Source organism: Martes martes (genome assembly GCF_963455335.1).
Source record: "Martes martes genome assembly, chromosome: 13".
Lineage (NCBI taxonomy): Eukaryota > Metazoa > Chordata > Mammalia > Carnivora > Mustelidae > Martes > Martes martes.
The window spans coordinates 751,275-773,651 of NC_137901.1; the positions used below are offsets into that span (position 1 = coordinate 751,275).

General features: G+C 54.3%; 1 protein-coding gene across 3 annotated transcripts in view; it reads right to left on the minus strand.

Moving 5' to 3' along the window:
• Positions 1 to 22,377, minus strand: part of ATP9B (ATPase phospholipid transporting 9B (putative)) — a 235,012-nt gene that overhangs the window by 34,118 nt on the left and 178,517 nt on the right. For all 3 annotated transcript variants that reach the window (XM_080821146.1, XM_080821145.1, XM_080821147.1), the window contains 2 exons: positions 11,381 to 11,493; positions 8,308 to 8,556 (listed from right to left, as the gene is read on the minus strand). In XM_080821146.1, the coding sequence (XP_080677272.1) occupies positions 8,308 to 8,556; positions 11,381 to 11,493 (362 nt within the window). The remainder of the gene's footprint in view (positions 1 to 8,307; positions 8,557 to 11,380; positions 11,494 to 22,377) is intronic.

Consider the following 22,377-nt stretch of genomic DNA (forward strand, 5'->3'; position numbering starts at 1 on the left):
TGTTAGCGGCAGGGTTTCTCACAGACATCCTTGTTAGACTGCACACATGCTTTTACCCCGAGTTTACAGAGAGATTTTATCAGGAACAGACGCTGGATTTTTGCCAAGTGCTTTTTCCCCCAAAGCTCCTGGAATGATCACATGGATTTTCCCCTGTGGTCCATGGATCCATTCCACCGACTGACAGACGACTGTCGAACCAACCTTGCATTCCTGGGGTAAGCTTCATCTGATCAGGAAGTGTTATCCTTCTCGGATCCTGGTGGGCTTTATCCGGCCTCCCTCTGGGGGATTTCTGCGCCTACACTCACAACCAGTATAAATAACACTAAGTGACTGGTTTGTGCCTCTCTCATGATGCCTTTGTCTGATGCTGGCGTCAGTTTAACACCAGACAAGTGTTTCCTTCCCTACTGTATTTTGGAAGAGTTTATATAGAATTGGTATTATTTCCCTTAAATGTTTGGTTGAACACCTGGGCCTGGATGTGGGAAGGTGTGCAACTGCCAATCCTAGTTCTTGATGACATATGAGGCCTGAGACCACTTTGGGTATTGTGCTGACTGTGAGAGAGCGGGGGTAAATCCCCAGTGTGTGCACAACATCCAGCCCTGCTCTCCTGCGAGCGGTAATGGAGGCCTGACAGGAGTGAGGGGTTCCAAGGCTCAAGACCATGGACTCCTGGCACAGTGCTCTTCAAAGCAGGTTCTCCCATGCTGGTAAAACGCAGATCTGTAGAGTAGTTAATGCAAACATGTGTACCTGCTTAACTTATTAAACAATGTACACTGCAACTTTCACAGTTAGTGAAGTTAACTGTTTTCAAAACAGACCAATCAGGAATAATATAAGGAACGGGTAAAGGATGTTTAATCTTGCAGAGGTCGTTTCAGTAGGTTTCAAAGGAATCTAGACCCTGGAGGGTTTAAAACTCCGCAGATGTTTGCAAAGGGGGGCCAGGACTCACAATTACCTACAGTCGATGAGGACACCTCTCTCAGAAGCTGGTAAGAGACTGAGTGTAGGTAAAGCACTGGTAACAGTACTTTGAAGCACAGCTTTAAAATTAGCTGTTTTTTCCTCCCACATGACACAGTTCTACTTAAGTTCATGATTAAATATTTTCATTGCTGTTGCTATATGAATGGGGCATTGTCTTCAGTATAGCAGGTTGTGGCAGATTATTAGAAAAACATGGGTCTGTGTGTTTTTACTGGGGTCTCCCGGATGACGCTTCTTCGGTTGCCGAGATACACAGTCACGTCGTGCTGACCTGCTGATCTTACTTCCTTGTAGCAACTATCATGACTGTTTCCTGACATACTGTCTGGATAGAATGTCCAGGACAGTGTGAAATGGCACTGGTGTCAGCAGACATCTTGCTTTAGTCTTCACTTGGGAACAATCTAGAGTTTATCTGGTGTGATGGTGAGTACTGACTTACGACTGGTATCATGAATTCTGCTAAGGATGGACTTCTCTATTTTGCATTGACTATTACTGGATGTGGAGAGGGGCCTCCTTAGTTTGTTTTGATCAGGAATGGGTACTGAATCGTAAATTAAATACCTTTTTGGAGGCACTCACTAATGGAAGTGAGACTATCCCCTGATATCCGACTCCTCTGGAGCCGTGCTAATGTCTTTCCCAGCACCGCTCTTTTATTCCTGGGAAAAATGCTACCTGGCCATGGTCTTCCAACACACTGTAGGTCTGTGGGACAACAGGATTTCTGTGTCTACGTTCATAAGATCAACTGTAAGTCTCTTTCTTACTGTGTGTATGTTTATGTTATCTTGATCAGATTTTAGAATTTAGGATTAAGTTGGGTTCATGAACTGATTTAGAAACCTTTGGAATATTGTCCTTGATCCAGAAAAGTTTTGTGTTGGATTAATTTTGCACTTAGTTTGTACTCACTGGTTTGTATTATTTATACTAGTTACTATTTTTGCTAATGATTTCTGAATTTATTGTTTTCTCAATCATTACCATTTGATCTCCTTTTCTTTCTCCTACTTTCCTCTGGTTTTACTTTATCCTTTTGAATTTTTAGTTGCTACGAGCTCACTTGTTCTGTCTCTTCTTACCGGTGGGCACAGTCTCTGGTCTGTCTGCTAAGTGCTCCCCGGGTACGTCCTCTGAGGGGAATGCAGCTTCGTCTGCCACCCAGGCCACAGTGCCGGCTGTGCCTGGAGGCTGGAGTGTGAGCACAGTTGTTCAGTGTTTGCAGGACACTGCTTTGGATCTCTGGCCTCTCCTGACCAGGGCTTCTCTTTGGTTGTATTCTCTGTACTAAAAGGACACACATACAAAGCTGCTGAGGGCTGGGGAGACATGGTCAGGTCTTTGACTCAGAATTTACGTCAGGAACAGGAACTCATGGCCGCCTGCCTTCCCCGTCAGCGAGGCCCTCTCGGTCGGGTAGAAGGCCAGAGGTGCCCCTCTTCTTGGTCCCGGGGATGCGGTCCATGATGGCGCAGGCCATCCAGCACCCTGGTCCTGTATCCATGGCCCACAGAACACGAAACTGTCCCGGCACTCAGGTATGGGCTCTTTAGTAAGGAAGTTTCCAGTGCTACTGCTTGACTTGATCTGTTTCGATGGTTTTGTCAGTACTGACAATGTGGGGAAAGTGGTTTAACAAACCCTCCCCGTGTGCTGCCGTGTTCCTCCAGAAGCTGCTGCTTCTAACAGGACACAATCCTGCGAGATCTGTGATAACTCCAAACTTAAAGGGTTAATATATTTCAAATGACGACTTCCGTGACTACTGAGCTTTTAGAAATTTCTAATACTGTAACTACTGACAATACCACAGAGGTAAAATTAATTAAAATGTGAATACAAAAAGTACATTTAGGAGGGAGGCTGGGCTACGTCTCATCCACAAGCTACTCAGGGACACACAGTCTTCGTCATGCTCACAATTCTCCCTGCTAAGGAACCGGTGTCCCCAGGGGTCCTTCCACAGGACAGAAAACACGAGGGAAGATCTTAACGTTCGTCTTTCTCTACGATTTCATTATCCAGAAACTTCTGTGCTTTACTGAAAAGCTTGGGAGAACTTTCTTTCATCATATTAGCAATCAAACACACACACCCGCCAGCTACACTCCAGGGATGCCTTTCTTCCCGCGCACGCGATCGACCGTAACCTGACCATGGACTTAGCGTACCTTCGTGCGGTATCACCACACTGCTCTGACCCGCCAGTGCTACGAACACGAACGCAGTCCGATCACCCGGAAAAGCTGCCAACCGGCAGTCACGGCCGGTCGCGAACGTGGTGCACTGCTCCTGGGAGGGGCCGGCCCCCACACGCGAACGTGGTGCACTGCTCCTGGGAGGGGCCGGCCCCCACACGCGCCGACACAACGCCGGTCAGCCCCACGACGCTGGGCACGCACACACGCAGATGCGCAACTGGTGTACACCGCGTGCGTGAGAGCCCGCTTCGGTGAGTCCAGAAGCCAAAGCGCATTGAGCGTGAGCTACTCTTCCAGGTCTAAATAACTCACTTGGGGTCTGGCGGCAACGTTAGCTCATTCTTGCAAGTAAGTGTCCAGCTGGGGAGTGGCGACTGCGCCTGACAGTACCATGGGACACAGAAGGTCCGCCGCACCGCGGGGAAGTGCACTGCCACAAACAGCCGGTTGTCAGAAGGAAGCAGGCGTTACACATCTTGGCCAATCAGTCTTTCTGGGCCCAAAGAAGCCAGAGGTCTTCAGGTTTGTGTCACCACGTGCCCTGATCACTGGAGTCGGCGACGGCGAGCACCAAAGCTCCGCCTCCGGAGCGCGCGTCCACTCTGATGGCTCACGACATTCGGGGGCTTGCACAGGACACACACAGCTGAAGGGGGACGGGTCGTAATTGCACCCAGGAATCTCCAGGGAACGTCTAATGTTTACTAAGCTGCAGTGTGCTGTGCTGTGGCTGGAAGAGACAAAGCGACAGGCAAGCGAGAGCCTCTACTCTCTCAAGAGAAAGTGAAACGATCACTCATCATAAGAAACAGGGCCAGGGCGTCAGCGGGCTCCACTGGGCTCCAGTGGGGAACGCGAGATGAGTCGCTGACGCGCGAACGTTACCACCACTGGCTGCTCCTTAAAGGATCACCGGTGTCCCACGATGACAAGTCCCGGCCAGTTTAACGACCGTACCTCGCAGACCTCTCAGAGCCTTTAAGGGTTGACCATCAACTCCCCAGAATTTCCTTATGCGTATGAACATCCGTTTGTGCACATCTGCAGGTAAGGCAAGAGACCCTTCCTGTCTTCAGGGAGGCCACCTGCGTGGTGAAGAGCGGCCGCCGCGCGAGCGGGGCTCAAGCGAGAACGTTCTCCTTCAGTCACGCTCTCGCTAAAGCCGAAAGGACACGAGAGCCATAAACGCGCAGGGACGATGTGAGCAGGGCGGGATGCAGGATGCACAAAACCAGGGACGTCTCCGAAATGATAATGTTGCTTATTAACCACACGTGTTGTGAGAGGTCAAAGCTGAGGTCAAACAGAAAACATCAATTGAGCCGTTTCCCGGAATAAAGCTCCAGGGTACAATATTCTAAGCACTTTGTTCAATAAAAAACGCTTTTAAAACGGGGCTTTGGTGATTGGGAAGCATCGCCATCATCCGTCAACCTAACTGCGGCAAAGTTCAATAAGCTAAATAATGAACCATTTAGATGATTTTCCTCGGGCCTGAGGGATTTGCAAACATTGCATCGACAGAGCTCTTAAAAAATTATGACGGACTCTATTTTCTTCATTTTCAGATTTAAAATACATGTTAGGGATGGTTTTAAGGTTATTTAAATGGGCTGCTACTTTCAATCATTGTCCAATCTCCAAAGTAGAAAGAAATTTTAAACAAGGAAAAAATTCAATGCTAAGACGGGCAGTTTCTACCTGAGCCCAGTAACCTTGGAATCGATGAGATCCCGCTCTATTGTGAATACCTAACTTAAGACTTAAAAAGTGTTATGAGTTATATAAATACCTAAAGATGAAAAATCCCATGTATTTTCAATAAAACTCGTATTTACTTTCGGCAGGTAATAAGGTAAATATGTAAATAGTATTTTTACAATTTCCAGTAAGATTTTTCTTGAGAAACACCTGTGGTCTCAGTTTCCCATCTTTCAGACTGGGAAATAGTTTTCAATGTACAGTCGTATGCGATTTCGGAGAACTTCTAGACTGTTCCATCGCGCAATGTGTTCAACCCCTTCTTCATGTGGAACGGAGCGCGGCCCACGTCCATAGAGGGCTGTGGCCAGGGCCCACGCCGGCTCGCGAAGACGGCAGTTTAGAGATCAGCCGGCTTAGCTCTTCCTCGTAGCAGTTTCGCCCACACTTCCTATTACCAGATAAAAAGATGTGCCGCACACACGCTTCCAAAAGCCGTGCGGACTTTGGGCACAACAGGTGTCTCCGAGTTTATGGGTCAACACGACCTCCAGCGTGCACCCGTGGCGCTAACAACGTCCCGTCCGCCGGCCAGCGGACTCCAGATCAAGCGTGCCGAGGAGAGCTGGAGAGATGGCGGGGCTGGGCCTCCGCACGCGCCCCGCGCCCTCGTCCCTGGGACGAGCCGGGTGATGTGAGCCCGCGACAGGAGCTCACCACCACAAGGTCATCAGGCACCGGAAGGGGGGAGAGACCTTTTACTACGAGACACCACCTGGCTATGGACTCCAGGGCTCTACGTCCTGCCGGAGCGTCAAGGCCTGATATTCCCAGGAATCTGGGTTCTAGGTAATTACCGTGAGGAGCTCCCTCCTTTCTGCCCACGGCAGCACCGTCCCAGCACCTCCCTGCAGCCTGGGCCTCGGGGGACTGGCTGAGACCTGCACACCCGCGGTGGGAGGGGCCCACACACCTGCAGGGGGAGGTGCAGCATGGCTGAGACCCGCACACCCGTGCGGGGCAGCTGCAGGAGGACGAGAGAAACCACGAGGGATCCCCATGTGAGCAAGCATCGAGGGGAGGCCGGGAGCCAGCGCGACTGATCTCAGCTTTCCATGTTTAAAGAAAAACTGCACTTTCATCTTCTTGGCTGTTTTTTACCACCTCTACGCTCTTACATGAGTAGTGACATGGCCTAATTTCTCTAAAGTAACTTGTTTTGGTTACGGTGAGATGATTTCCTGACTAAATAATCAAGTGCCTATGTACATCTTCAAAAATAAATTTGGTTTTCAAATAACAGAGGGTGCACAGAGCTTCGTCAAATGCTGTGAGTCTGCTGGCGCATTTCGGTTGCTTGTCATCATGAGGTCAGAACAAGGTAAGCGGGTCACACGTCTCTGTCTCCACTGCGTGGCCTGCAGTGGGGGCCCTGCGGAGGGACCGCACCCCCCAGCACGCCCCCAGAGCTCCCCCTGTTCTGCCGGTGCTCGCCGCACACCCTGGCAGGCGCCCCGTGGTTCTCATCTATGGGTGCCACTTGGTGCATTTCCAGAAGGGAGAAGCACTGTTCCCACACCAGGCCCAGCAAGCGGTGCTTCTGGAACCAAGCATTAGGTACAGAAAACGGCAGATACACAAGACAGACAAGAAAATAGAACTGTCAGTCCCCCTGCTGTGCGGACAGGATGAGAGGTGCCAGCGTGTCCCCCGTGGCTCCCAGAAGACCGCAGACACAGACTGAGGGCGCCTCTGGGAACGAAACCTGTCACGATCGTCACAAGGAGCTTTCAAGGAGCAGGGAGGTCCTGCACGACAGGTGTGCCTGGCCGCAGGGAAGCGGGACATGAGCCCTGGCAACCCACAGCCGTGACACGCGTCTACACAGTCCTCCCGGCCCTGAGGCCTGAGCAGGCTCCAGCTACTACTCACAGGACGCCTCTCCTAACACTGGAAACTCACAGGTTTACCTTCTGAGCTCTTACTCAGTATCACCCAGCACGGCAGTGATGCTCCTGCCAGCGCCCCAGACTCTGCAGTGCATGCGACACCCCAGCCCCTCAGCGCTCCTGGCTTCACGCCGCGGTTGCCAGCAGCGGTGCGAGGCCCCAGCCCTCGGGCCTCCCGCACGTGGACATCCCAGGGGAAAGTGGCACCTGGGTCCCTTGCCGTGATGTCATGAGAGCGGAGCGACCTTGCCCTTCTGAAGTAGTCCTGTTGACGAGAACCACCGGGCTCCTCTCTTTAATAAAACGCTAATCTGTGACTGAGGGCACTCTTGGGGATTATGGGATCCAATTCCACGAGGAGTTAAAGAAGCTTGTTTGCTTCTGTTGCTTCCACGGCTGTCGGTCTGATTAGAGAATCAGCTCAGTAACCTTGACTACGAGCGAATGCGCGAGAAAACCGTATTTAAAATACACTGCCTGAACAGAAGCCGGACAAATTAACAATGGCTTTTATCAAAAATCAAAAAATGGGGGCGCCTGGGCAGCTCAGGCGGTTAAGCATTTGCCTTCAGCTCGGGTTATGATCCCAAGGGCCTGGAATCAAGTCCCTGCTCAGCGGAGAGCCTGTTTCTCCCTCCCTTTCTGCCTCTCCCCCTGCTTGTGTGCGTACGCTCTCTGAAAAAAATAAATAAAATCTTCAAAAAAATTAAAAAAATATAAATAAGAGTAAAAAAACATAAGATCAGAAATGACTAACCTGCCACATTTAAGATTTTACTGTTTTTGTCTTCTGTAGATATTTGAAATGATTTATGTCCCAATTCTCTCTCTCTCTCTTTTTTAAAAGATTTTATTTATTTGACAGAGAGCACAAGTAGGCAGAGAGGCAGGCGGGGGGCGGGGGGGGAAGCAGGCTCCCCGCGGAGCCGAGAGCCCGATGCGGGGCTCGATCCCAGGACCCCGAGACCATGACCCGAGCCAAAGGCAGAGGCTTAACCCACCGAGCCACCCAGGTGCCCCCCAACTCTCTTTTGAAATAAATATGCTGTAGCTAAATTCTGGCAAAAACCCCAAACAAACCAACCCGTAAATTTAACATGCGAGCGTCACGATTCACGTGGAGCTAAGAAGATGGGGTGGTGAGGGACAGCGCGGGCTCCAGCAGCTTCATTAAGATCTGACTTGGTCAGAAATCCGTTCATGAAACCGCTCAAGCTCTGATTTTTCTCCTCTGCTTCCCAGTAACTCACTCTCGGACCTTCTGGGATACGCGGACACAGCAGGCCCAAATGCACGGATCCCAAAGAGCCGCTGAGGCCTTCTGGGCTGGAGCTCAGGCACCATCCGAAGCGGTAACAAAGCTCCCCTCACACCCCCCCTCCCAGAAGGAAATCTCGTGCCTCGGTCGCAGTTTGGTTTCTGAGATTCTCTGAAAGGCCCCGACTGACCTCGTCAGGGCTGGCGGCCTGGTAGGTGCGGTTCCCGTCGCTGAAGTCCTGGTCCGCCTCTGCGTCCTCGGCCTCCGTGGGCGCGCCGGCTCGAGGCTCGTACACGGGGGTCACATTGTGGCACAGAGCGATGGCCTTCACGGCTTCGTGGACTCGGCTGCTGACACTTTTCCTCACCTTGGGAGCGGCAGATTGGGCTTTTCTGGGTGGCGTCGCGCTGCCGGTGTGTCCGCCGGCCGGAGGCTGCGTCTGAGGAAATACGGGACGCACAGAAGGGACAACACGGCTGCTACTGGGCTTACGAGCACGTGTGATTTTTACGAGCGCGTCCACGAGGCGGGAGACGGGCAGCTCTCCCGGCACTGCTGCTCACACCCGTGGCCTTGTCGCGCTAGCGCTGCCCCGCCGCCTGCTCATGGACGCCTGCCGGGCGTCCCCTCCCCGAACCGGCCGCTGCAGTCCTGACAGTCGCAGTGCTCTCCTCTACCCCCGCTGAGCCCTCGAGGAGCCCTGCCTGTCCTCCCGGGAAGGACGCGCCAGAGCCGCACACTCCCCCCGCCTCCGGGCTGCGCTGAAGTGGACGCAGCTGAGGGCAGGAAAGCACCTGGAGCGTCCCTGCAGCGAGGGAGTCCCGCCGGGGCGGCCTCCGAGTCAGAGCCCAGCTCTGGGCAGAACCGTGAGCGCCGCATGCCGGGGCGAGCCGGACCCCACAGCCGGTCTCAACATCCCGCACTGCCCGCGTCTGTCCGGCCGCCACCCCCGCGCCCCAGAGGGCCAGACGCTCCTCGGCTCCCTTGTTCCCGAGCAGGCAAGGTTCTCGCTTCTGGACGGGGCGTGCGGGGCCCCCGAGCCGTGACTGGCGGCGGCCGGGTGACAGCGCTGTCTCACGGTGGCTCTGACGGAGGGCCCGTCGCCGCGGTCCCCGGCCGGCACGGCCGCCTGTGCTCGCCTCCCCTTACGGCGGCGCGCGGCGTGGCTGGCGCCACAGAGGGCTTCGGTCAGGGTTACCGGCGGCTGTGTGACTTAATTTCGCACACGTGCCGTTACAGAGACGCCCTCCATCCCCAAACGCCTCCGGTGTGCACATAGAATCAGATTTGGGAGATCTGTGTTACACTGCAGAGGACCTGGTAGACGATTATCTTAATAAAAGGACAGAATCCCAGGAATAAAATCAATCTTCCAAAAAGTACTATCTAACCAGCCAACCATAAATAGTTTAGGAAAAAAAGATTTTTAAAACACCTCCTCCATGGAAACAAGGATCAACTATTTGCTGTTTTTATACAGTGACTCATCCTTTCCGCTTTTAATTTTTCTAGTAAAATAGCTTATTGGGAACTATTAAAATATTCATGGTAATGTAAATTTATTTCTGTAAAAACAGATTTTACCTGGGACTGTTTCGACCTAGACCTAGATTACCAGAAGAAGGGAAGTCTTAGTCCTTCTCCTTTTGAGATTTTCCTTCTGTTGACAAACGCTCTAGGTCACAGAGTACTCTGTGCCGGACTGAGTGACATCCGACCTAAGAAAGGGCTTGGTTTTAAGTGTGCGTGTGCACGTACGTGTGCCTGTGTACGCGAGCGTCACGTACGATAAACACATCCATTAGATATTTTTCATTTGACAGCGTCTTGGAAAGTAAAGTATAGGCCGTTCTGGGAAACATTCCAGAAGAGAAGGTCCGCACGAGCTGAGCGCGAGGCAGACTACACTGAATGTGGTCAGAGCAGAAACTGCTCAGGGGGGCGCCTGGGTGGCTCAGTGGGTTAAAGCCTCCGCCTTCGGCTCAGGTCATGATCCCAGGGTCCTGGGATCGAGCCCCGCATCGGGCTCTCCGCTCCGTGGAGAGCTTGCTTCCTCCTCTCTCTCTGCCTGCCTCTCTGCCTACTTGTGATCTGTCAAATAAATAAATAAAATCTTTAAAAAAAAAAAAAAAAAAGAAACTGCTCAGGGCATGTGTGGCTCAGCCCCGGCTATGAAAGTCAAGTCAGAAGGACGACGGTGAATATGCAGCGCTATGGCCTCAGTGGGCACCGCCGCCAGACGCCCACGGGAGCCTGTCCCCAGGGGGCGGGCAAGCTGCGCGTCCGTGCCTGATCTACGCTAGCCTGTTACGACCGGGGTGACCAAGCCCCACAACAGGCCAGCAGAGAGGCAGAGAAGCAGCCTGGGAAAGTGACAGCTGGCCCTCGATTCAAACCACAGCCTTGTGCACGAGCACCTCAGAGGCCCTGGGGTTGCGAGGTTTGGTTACATAATTGGTGAATTCAGGTGAGTGCAACGCGGACGCTCCCTGGGAATAGGCTACGGGACCTGCGTGGCCTCAGGTGAACTCTGCCGAATGGCCTGCATCTGCCGGCCCCGCGTCCCGTCACCGGGGGCACACACGGTGCCGTGGGCCCCATGTCAGGACTGTCCCGGGCCACAGATGCACTTGCAGAGCACACGGCCGACAAAGCCTCCAGCGAACACTGTGGCTGCGAGGCCGTGTATCTCCCGCAGCCTCAGAGAGCTGCCGACGTACTTGCAGATGAAACAGTGGACATTTGCGTTTCACTTCACCATGATAACGGAGAAGCAGAAGGGCTACGGGGGCATCAGGGCCGCTGTGCACAGACAGCTGCTGAGGCAGAATGACAGGGACACTACGGCTCACGACACTGTGTGTCTACTTCCGTTTATCGAAGAGGCAAAAAAATATGAGAAAGTCTTACTAGTTCTGAAGAAACACAGAGGGACTGGTAAGAAACACCTGTGATGCGGTATTCTACTTAACAGTCTTAAAAATACTTCCTGTACCCAGTGATTTTTCCCACTATTTCACTAAGAAAATTATTTAATATGAATAAATGGTTTAAGGTCATTATACTTTTTCTATTATTTTACAGTATAGAAATACTTACTTAAAATTGGTCCAAAAACTGTCTCCCGATTCATAAATAAGAACTGAGTGTTTTAGGACAAAGACGTTGGCCGATTTCCAGATTAGCGCATGCAACAAGCTCAGGCCGGCTCGCCGAGCCTGGCACCCCTGCAGGCGGCCCCCGGGGCGCGCCAACGGGCTCACCTGTGAGTATGGGTTCCTGAGGTGGCTTTGGATCTCGTCCATCGTGTCCGCTCCGTAAGACACGGTCCCCAAGTGCAGCCGCTTAAACACCATCTCGTTCTGGGTGAGGGTTCCTGCGGCAAAGACCAGGCCACAGAGGAAGGTCATCAGCGGGACCAGGACTCCCCGTGGTGTACACGGACACGCACGGGCCGACGCTCTCAGACCCGAGCGCCCCTCGGCAGTGGGAACGCTCTGCTCTGTAATTCCGGCCGCTAGGAATGTCCTTCCCTGTGGAGGACAAGCATCCCGCCCAGATCCCTCCGGACAAGCGGGCGATCCCGTGGAGGGCCCTGGCTCCCCGAGGGGAGGGCGGCTCTGCCTTTCACTTCAGATGTGCTGTTCGCTGCGAGTATCACTTGTGCCTGTTCTGAGACAGGCGTGAAACTGGGAAACAGAGTCACCATCTTTGTCATTACAGTCTAGGACACTGCCTGAGAAAGACATCAATTAGTCCCAAATTAGTACGTCTACCAGTTTTTAAAAAACCCAATTTTGAAAAATTACTTTCATTGGACAAAAATGGAAGCATCGAACCCTTAGCCCGTGTGCATCACGTGCAGCCACGGGAAGGTCAGAGAGCAGGAGGGCACTTCCTCGTTCCCTGGGCTCCCACGGCGGGGCTGCCCGGTGGGGGGCTCCCTCCTGGGGACGGCCGGGCCGCGGGGGCCAGGCACACGGCGCGTGAGCACGGGGAAGGCCTCCACGCCCGCGTGTGTGGAAGGCGGGACGGGGAGGAGCACGCACAGGTCCACTTTATGAGGGGTCCTGGGTCGGCCAAACACAGTGAAGCAGCACCACGAAGGGCAGGGAGAGGCTGACGTTATTTCAAAACCGGTGAATTATCATTAAAAGTGACGCACAGACTCACGATGTCACACACCTTCATGACCCCGAAAGCCGCAAACACTGTGATGTGTATCACTTGACGCGACAACACACGAGGAACTTTGTTTACCGCGTCCTCGAGGAGTAAAGCCCGTGGGGGCCGCCGTGAACACCTGCGCGTCTGCGGGTCGGGGGCGGGAATGAAACGTGCGCTCGGCCGGTGACCCGGGGCTCTGCCGGACTCACCTCACAGCGGACAGAAGGGCCGCCGGACTGACCCAGTCCCCACGTGGGCAGGGACCGGCACGTGCGCAGCCGGTCGGCAGCTGAGCCTTCCACCCGGCCACGAGACGCCCGTAAATATCAACGAGCTTTTGTTTTCCTCGGTGCACACGGCGCGGGAGACCTCGTGCGAAGTGTCGTCACATCTACGGCGACTCCACACACATTAGTGTCCAGAACAGAACAGCGCACCGGCCTCGGAGCCCTGCCACGACGCCGGGGCTACTCCGGCAGGACGGGAACCCGTCTTTCATGATGCTGCTCCGGAGACTCTAACCTTCTCACAAGAACGGGCACGGTACACACGCCAGGTCTCATGAATCTCAGAGAGCAGCCCTTCTCAGGGATGCTTCTCAGTTTTATAAATTTTGTTTTTTGCAGAATTCTATTTAGCCCTTTTAGTACCTCAATTAAATGGCCCCTAAGTTTCCTGAAATCAAAACTATGTAAGAAGTATAATTTCAAAGGGTTTTCTGGTTATGTCATCCTCATGAAGTAAAGCAGAATTAATTAAAATACTAGGTTATATTAAAGAATGTAATTAAAAATAATTCAACCGGGGCCCCTGGGTGGCTCAGTGGGTTAAGCCTCTGCCATCGGCTCAGGTCATGGTCTCAGGGTCCTGGGATTGAGCACTGCATCAGGCTCTCTGCTCGGTGGGGAGCCTGCTTCTCCCTCTCTCTCTCTCTCTGCCTGCTGGTGATCTCTGTCTGTCAAATAATAAATAAAATCTTTAAAAAAATAATTCAACCTCCAAATAAAGTAAGGAAGATCTAGAAATTATTTACATCAAAGATTTGAAATAAACATGGTAGTTCTGATATCATCAAAAGATACTATATGTTAATTCCTGTTAGAACAAGCACCAAGCTCACCTGTTAAGTGTGCCCAAATGAACAGTTCCCTGAAAAATCATTTAACATATTATTATGATAAAAAAAAATTTACTTCTCAGATTCACATAATTAAAGAACTTCCTGTAGACACTTTTTCCTCTGACACACACCAAACCTGCAGCTTCTAATTTACGGTGGGCTGTGGTAATGGGGCAGTTTATAAATATCACTACAATTAATAACAATACTTCTTTCAACCTTTCTATTACCAATAATTTTACACCTGTGTCAAAAATAAGAATACTACAGCTGCACAGTTCCCACCAAGAATAAACTATTATCTCCTCCGTGTAAAGCACGGAATGCGAGTGACAGAGGACCCCAAGGAAAGGGCCCCCGCCCCACTCGCCAGCTCCCACTGCGGGACGGTGGGCACAGCACCGGGTGTGCGCCCAGCTCGCGTCACGGTGTCACGGCGCTGCTGCCGTGCCTGGATGGATGCCTCGCGCATTTCTCTTCTGGGAAACCGAGGATGACCGACGCGCACTGTCCGTTTCAGGTGCACACGGCAGCGGTCTGCTATTGGTAGGTTACAGCGCGCTCCCCGGGACAAGTGCCTGCCGCGTGCCGCCCACGCGTCACTGCAGTATGACCGGCCACACTCCCCACGCTGGGCTTGGCACCCCAGGACTCACTTCCTTTATAACCGGAGGTTCGCAGCTCTGCATCCCGTTGCGTCTCGCCTTCCCCGACCCTCCCCCCGGCAAGCACCGACTCGTTCTCTGTCTGCATATGTATTTCCCGTGTTTGGTGGTCATTTAGATTCCACGACTTTTTCTCGGACTCATTTCACCAAGCATCATGCCCTCCGGGTCCTTCCTTGTCACCAACGGCAAGATTCCGTCTTGCCGGCCGAGCAGCGCGTGTCTATCAGCTCTCCCGCACGCTCTCCTCCCCGGATGCCGGCTGGCGTTGCTTCCACATCTTGGCGACTGTAGACGCAGCTGCTGTGAACGCAGGGGTGGCGCGGACCTTCGTGCCCGAGTGTTCGTTTTCTTCGGATAAACACCCAGAAGTGCAAGTGCTGGGTCACGGGGTGACTCCACTTCTAGCGTCTCGAGGACCCTCCGCGCTGCTCCCCACAGCGACAGCACCCGTCTGTGCTCCCACCTGCGGTGCACGAGGCTGCCCCTTTCTCTGCGCCCTCGCCAACACCTGCCGCTCCCGTGCTGGTGAACAAGCCACTGGGACCAGTGTGAGGAGACGCGCCACGCCACCGTAGTTCGATTTGCATTTCTCTCAGGATCAACGACGCCGAGCATCTTTTCACGCGTTTGTAGGTGATCTAACAGGTCTTGTTTGGAAAAATGTCTTTTCAGATCCTCCGCCGATTTTTAAATTGGGGACGTTTTAATTGTTTGATACTAAGTTGTGTAAGTCCTTCCCATGCTTTTGGATGTTAACCCCTCACAGGACGGATGGTTTGAAAGCATCGTCTCCCATCCGATAGGCCGCTTCTTCGTTTTGTTGGTGGGTTCCCCTGCTGCGCAGAGGCGTTTTGGTCTCATGAAATCCCATCTGTTTGGTTTAGCTTTTCTGCCCCTCCCAGGGGAGACAGATCCAAATAGACGTTGCTAAGGCCAATATCAAAGAGTTTTCGTCTTGAACTTCTACGGTTTCTGTCTTCAGTTCCCTGTTCATCTTGTGTGGTGTGAGACAAAGGTCCATTCATTCCTCTGCACGCAGCTGTCCTATGCTCCCAGCACCAAGTACTGAGGAGACGGTCTACTCTTGCCCCCTGTCCTACATGAGCTGCCCATTTATGTGCGAGGTTTTCTCCTGGGCTCTCGATTCTGTCCCGCTGGTCTGTGGGCTTGCTGTGCTGGGGCCATAGTTAGGGTTCTCTGGCTTTGCAGACCTTCTAGGGTCCAAGGCATCACCCTTCCCAGAGCCTGTAGCACCCAGCTCTGCCCACTCTTCCTCCGGAAGCGTTGTTCTACCCCGTGGACGCACAGGCTCAGCCTCCCCTTCTGCCCCGTGGCCCGCCCGCCTCCTGACCAGCAGTACCTGTCCCTGCAGGAGTGCCACCCGATGGCCTGACGGGCATGGCCGCCCCCCTGCTGTGAAACACCCGAGCAAGGCTGGCAGGGGCGTCCACAGGTGCACAGTCAGAGGTGGGTGACGGGGGCTGCCCCACACGCCGCCCCCCATCATCCTCCCTACCCTTTCTTCACTTCCTGTCTCCCACCAACCTTTAGACGTCCCCAAGCCAGCCGCACAAGTGTGACACGGGGCTTTCCTGCTGCTGCGTGGACCCTGGGGACCTCACGGCTCGTCCTGACTTGTAAGCCTTGAGAATGGCTTTGACCTCCTGACTGGAGCCACCTTCCCAGAATAAGGAGCCTTCGTTCTCCTCCCTCCCTCCAACACCGTCAGCAACTCCCACCATCGACATGAAGCGTCGCGTCCGCGGATGGCAAGGAGGTCTCCTCCCCACCCTCGCGGGCGCCCTCCTGCCATGTCAGCCGCACGGCTCCTGCGGCCACGTGGCCTGAGACACACTGTCAACTCTCACATTCCCAGCCTTTCTAATAAACTTGGAATTCATTCACGCATGTGACAAAAAGCTCCTTCAAAGGCATCACTATGTGTTGGGTTTTTGAGGCCGATGGGCCCGGGTGCAAGGCCTGTCACCCGCGACGAGGAACCTCCTGCCGCACGAGTTGGTGAACGTGGGTGCAACCACGCGGCTGGTGCAGATACGGCAAAGAACACACACGATCGTGCACCAAGCGCCGGAGGCACAAAGAGGAACAAGAGTCCCTTTCCTCAGGAGCCACTTATACTGCTGGTGGGAATGCAAGTCGGTGCAGCCACTTTGGAGAACAGTGTGGAGATTCCTCAAGAAATTAGAAACAGAGCTTCCCTACGACCCTGCCATTGCACTACTGAATGTTTACCCCAAAGATCCAGATGCAGTGAAAAGAAGGGCCATCTGTATCCCACTGTTCATAGCAGCAATGGCCACGGTCGCCAAACTGTGGAAAGAACCAAGATGCCCTTCAACGGACGAATGGATTAAGGAAGATGTGGTCCATATACACTATGGAGTATGATGCCTCCATCAGAAAGGATGAAAACCCAACTTTTGTATCAACATGGACGGGACTGGAGGAGATGATGCTGAGTGAAATAAGTCAAGCAGAGAGAGTCAAGTATCATATGGTTTCACTGACTTGTGGAGCATAAGGAATAACATGGAGGAGATCGGGTGAAGGAGAGAAGTGAGTTGGGGGAAATCGGAGGGGGAGATGAACCATGAGAGACTGTGGACTCTGAGAAACCATCTGAGGGTTTTGGAGGGGACGGGGGTGGGGGGTTGGGAGAGCCTGGTGGTGGGTATTAAGGAGGGCACGTACTGCATGGAGCACTGGGTGTGGTGCATAAACAATGAATTCTGGGGGCGCCTGGTGGCTCACTGGGTTAAAGCCTCTGCCTTCGGCTCAGGTCATGATCCCAGGGTCCTGGGATCGAGCCCCGCATCGGGCTCTCTGCTCAGCGGGAGCCTGCTTCCCCTTCTCTCTCTGCCTGCCTCTCTGCCTACTTGTGATCTCTCTGTCAAATAAATAAATAAAAATCCTTAAAAAAAAAACCCAAAAAACAATGAATTCTGTAACACTGAAAAAATAAAGTAAAGTTATAAAAAGAAATCCCAATGCCCAAGTCACAGCCCCTCATCCCCTGAACCAGAGTGCCGGGGAGAACGCCCCGGCTCTGCAACACTGGTTCCAAGCAATGTGCGGAGGGCGGGGAAGGGAAGGACCAGCTTCGGAGCATTAACGGGAACGTAAACCCGCTGTGACTGGACCAGGGCCAAGATGCCACACAGACCGAGCTCACTGAGGGCTGCTTGACCTCGCTCCTTCCAAACGCATTTCCACGATCACGTCAACCGTGCCGTGTGTATGAGAACCACGTTTCCTTCACGCGTGGTGTCTGTACCGCTTTCCCACTCCCCACTCGTCACAGAAAAAGGAAACACACGATTGCTGCTGCTCCGAAGAAGGCAACACAACACCGCGGTCCAACAAGCAAGTCCACGTGACGCAACGTGCGAGAAAGCCGTCCCGAGCCACGGCCAGCCTGTCCGGGCGAAGACGTGGGTGCGCCGAACTCACAAAACCCAGACAGCATGCGGACGGGGGCGAACGCACGCTTGCCATGAAGCCACCCAGTCGGCGCGACGTAGGAATGTAAAAGGGCGTCGGAGCAAACTCTGACGAGGAGACCCACGTCCCTCAGCTGCACCAGTGTTGCATGCAGCGGACCACCGAGCCCCCGAGGGAACCTGCTGGGTCACCTTCCCGACGACAAACGAACAAGCATGTGCGCCGGGCACTCCTCTGTGCTTCACGCACACGCAGACCCTGTCAGGCCGTCGACCTCCGCTGCCCAACTGCGAGACTGGAGGTAACTCTAAGGTTCATGGGCTCCCATACGGCATCAAGTACAGCCCCGAGTGATGGTGTCATTTCACCAAAATACGCCTCGGCACCTGATTCAGCTGCTGGATGTGGCTGCCCGCGTGCCTCTGGGCTCTGCACACACTCCGTGCCCTGGCAGGGCCGCCTCTTCCCGTGCTGGCGGTCAGGGCCCACGCCCACGAACCCAGCACGGCCGGAGGGTGGCGTCAGGCCCGTGGGAGAGGGCTCACTTCGGCGAGGGCTGCTCCCGCACTCCTGGGGACCAACACTGGCGTCCCCAAATGCAATACTCCATGCGGACGGCAAGTATTTTCCAAAACCAAAGGCACATCGGGACCACTGCTCCGTTCACAACCTCTAGACACCGAATCCGGGGCTGTGGGCTGACGGCTGCTCTGACGCGCTGCTTCGGCTCCTTGTCCTCCGTCAGCCTGGTGACGGCGTCTGGAGTTCTGAGATGAAAACTCCACCTCCGCCATTCGTTTGCTTCCTGCTGCTGTCGGAGAACTCGCCACAGTGGCGAGTTCCACGGGAGGCCACAGAGCTACCGCAGACACACGCAGGCACACGCTAACACGGTAAATATACTGCCGCATTTAAAAATTTGGTTGAAAATAATTGAAAGTAACTTAAATCCAGACCCTAACTACTCTTTCAGGTTATGCTTACATTTATCTACTTTTTATTATTTGGAGTTTTGTTTATAAAGCTTTATACTGAGGTAGATACCTCAAAGTTCTTCATTCTGGTGCTTAATGGAGCCAAAGAGAATGAAACAGAAAACACACTTAGAGGGGCTTCTGAAAACTCAGCAGTTTAAAAAAAATGATCATTTTAGGTCCTACATTTAGGTCTGTGATCCATCTGGAGCCAGTTTTCATGTGTGGCGTGAGGTAGGGTCCCCCTTCGTTCTTCTGCACGTGGACATCCTGCTCTCACTGCGTCCGTTGAAGAGGCTGGTCCTCCCCCAGTGAGTACAGTGGCCCCTTGCAGGAAACCAGTCGGCTGTGCTCGGCTTTAGTTCCTCCCAGCACACCGTCTTGGCGCCCTTGTTGGGTGCCTTGTCTGAGGGTACAGATATGGACCGACGTCTGGACTCTGAAGGCCACCCCCTCGATCTCGAGGTCTGTCCTCACACCAGCACCATCCTGTCTTGATTCCTGCGGCCTGGCCACAGGTTGTGGGATGAGGAACTACGGGGTCCTCCCATTTGGTCCTTTCCCAGGATTATTTACTCCACTCTGGGGCCCTTCTGCGTTTCCACAGGAATTTTAGGATCAGGGAAGAAGGCTGCTGGGATGTGGTGAGGGAGTGTGTAGAGTCTCACGGCCATCTTAACATTATTAATACTGACTTGATTTTTTGGTGCCGTCGTAAACGGAATTATGTTTACAACTCTACTTTTGGATAGTCTGTTACTAGCGTTTAGGAAATACAACTCATTTTGGTATACTCATCTTGCATCTTAAACCTTTCTAAATTCACTTATTGATTCCAACCCATCTCTAGAGGACTCCTCAGGATGTTCCGTATAAAGACCGTGTCGCACACAACTCGATTTACTCCCCTTTAGTGCGGACGCCTCCTCTTCTTCTTGCCTACCCACCCTGGCTGGAACCTTGCTCACAGCAGCGCGTTCCTCACAGAGAAAAGGCAGAAACCACATCAATGTTCTTCAACGGAGAGACGGATAAATGAAACGTGGTCTATCCGCACATGGGAGTATCACCCACAGTAGAAGGCAGCGAAGTACTGAGACCCGTGACGATGCAGGCGAACCCAGAAGTGTCCGCTGAGTGAACGAAGCCAGACACAGAAGGCCACACGGCATGTGCTTCCTCTCATGGGAGAAGTTAGCACAGGAGAACCTACGGAGGCACGAGGTTGACCAGGGCCCAGCAAGGGCAGGGAAGCAAGGCGGCCGCTGCTGTGCACCAGGTGGCTTTGGGAGGGAGCTCCGACCGCACGGACGGCGCTGCGGCGGCTGTGCCCAACGCTGGCACCTGCCCAGGTGGCCTGCCGTCCGCGTCAAGCGCTGTGCCTGGTACCATCGTCCTAGTTGCTGAACATCACGTTTTAAGGAGGTTGTAACAGACATGTTCGAACAAATGACGACTATTTCATCAAATAAACAGTGAAATTTCCAGCTCTCTTCTTGCGCACTTGCATCTGGCCGGGTTAAAGATACTGAAGCACCCGTGGGGACACGCCTTTACGCAGGGGCGCGTATCACATCTTAAGACACCAGGATGATTCCTGGGAGCATCTTCTAAGTTTCAACGGTGTCCCTATTTCAGCAGACCCTACAGAACGCTGAGCAGGAAAGTCAGGGCCAGTTTGAGACTCTCCACGCCGCTTGTACAGCTGGGACGTCTAAGGTTAAACCAGTTACTGAAAGAGTCAGTAATGCAAAATTATTTTTCAAGCCTTAAACAATTTTCATGATTTCAAGCAGTTGACAGGTTATACAATTTTTGTCATCTTAATGCAACAACCGTTAGTATGTCCCAAGTCGGAAGCTTCGTGAAGGGGATGGGCTGACGCGGGCAGGCAGACGCCACCAGAAGGCTTCCTAGCGACCTGGCCACTCGAACGCGCCAGGGACAGACAGGAAAGGTCTTTGGACAAGAGGCGTGTTTGTGATTCCTGCAGAAAGAAAATGCCGCGGCTCCTTAACAAAGCAGCGTGCTCTGGAGCACAGTGAGCAAAGCAGGCAGAGAGGAGCTCAGTCTCCGACGAGAAACTCCCGCAGGTGCCCCTCTCAGGGCGGCGACGGAAGAGCCACAGGCAGCCAGAGGCAGTGGCGCTGGAGATGCGGCGGCCACGCTTTCCGATGCACCATTCCCGGCAGGCGGCCCGGCAGCCGCCCCTGCACTGTAGGAGCCTGGGCGCAGAGGCTGCCGGGACGCGAAGGGAACTCCACCTGCGGCTGACCGCAGACTCCCGTGCGGGTTCCAGGTGGGGACCTTCCCCAGGTGAGGGTCACGTGGGACCAACGGTGCCCCGAACACAAAGCCACTGGGGCTTTACAGGGAAGGAATGAGGAACGGAAACACAACTTCTAGCACGCCGCGGAGCGTGCTAGGAGCCTCCCGAGTGTGTGCCGTCACGCAGTTTGGAGTCCCGTGTTCCACGTGCTGTAAATGAGGCTTTCTCAGAAGGCGGCGATTCCCAGTACGACGGGCGTCTGTTCGACCACTGCCTGCGTCAAGTGTCTCCGCCGGTGTGAACGGCCCAGCACACGCTAAGCGCGTGCCCCGGTCAAGCGCCGCACCAACCCGACCCTGCGAGCGTGTCCGCACCCAAGGCCCCGCCGCCGTGCTCAGGCAGGAGTGGCTGCGCCCACCCCACGCACAAGACCCCAGAGCCCGCCGCAGCTCGCCCCGGGAGAGATGCGCCGCCGTGGACACAGCACATCCCGGTGCAGAGGGGGCGGCCTCAGAGGCCGTCGTGACGCGGGAGCAAATGGCCCGGCAGAGCCCGGGAACGGGCAGGACAGTCAGTGTGCGCCCTGAACACCCTGCTGCTTCGGGGTGTGGTCTGGCGCGCTCTGTTCTGCGGGAGCGTAAACGTCCCCGACAAAGGAATGCGCGGCTCCCGTTACAGGCTGCGGAGTTCAGTTTTAAAATTCATGAGTTCCCCGCAGCACGGCTCTCCAAGCACGTCGTTGTCACGGGCAGCCCATGCGAGCAGCAGGCTCCCCCGCCGACCCGGGACGGACGGTCTGTCCCCGCACGCCGCCGCGGCGCGTCCACGGTCCTGGTCGCCGTCCACCGCTCCGGGCCCCCGCAGCTAACAGATGTCCGCTCTTGTCGGGGGAACGACTCACGCGCTGCTGGTCACACACGTGTCACTACCACGACGTCATTAATTTCAGGTCTTCCCGGAAACCTGCACCCAACAAACCCGATCACACCACACTGCTCTCTTGCGCACGAAAAGGGAACTCCACGCCGGCACGGACACGTCATCTTCTCTTCTGCTGCGGCAAACGCGAGGCAGCGTGACGGACGCTTCCCGCCAGAGAGCGCACTGGCGGGGCACAGCCCGGTCACCATCCCGCCGAGGGCCGCCTCACGGTTCTCCCCACCCGACGGCTCACTCCTAACTGCTTCAGCAGGCGGTGTCCGCCGCCGGTCTTCTGCCCCGAGTTCTCTCCCGTCCTCCCCACCCCCCACCCCCGGGCACACCCTCCGCGATGTGGAGCCCACCACGGAGACGGCCGAACCCTGACCAACCGTGGAGGGGACCCTGGGGGACAGCAGAGGACCCGGATTCTTCACGTGACAAAAATAAGGAACAAAGGCGAGCACAGTTAGCACAGTTCCTGGGATACGACGCTTCCCAGTGCGCCCCGGATCCGTGGCTGCACCGGGCCCCTCCCGGTGGAGGGCAGGTGAGCGCGAGCGTGGCCATCACGGCCTACTGTGCAGCACCGGCCACGCGGGCCTCCTAGGACCACCCATGGCCGCTCGGGGGTTTGGGGGTTTGCCCGAGGCCACACGCTGTTCCGAGGTGGGGGCTCAGC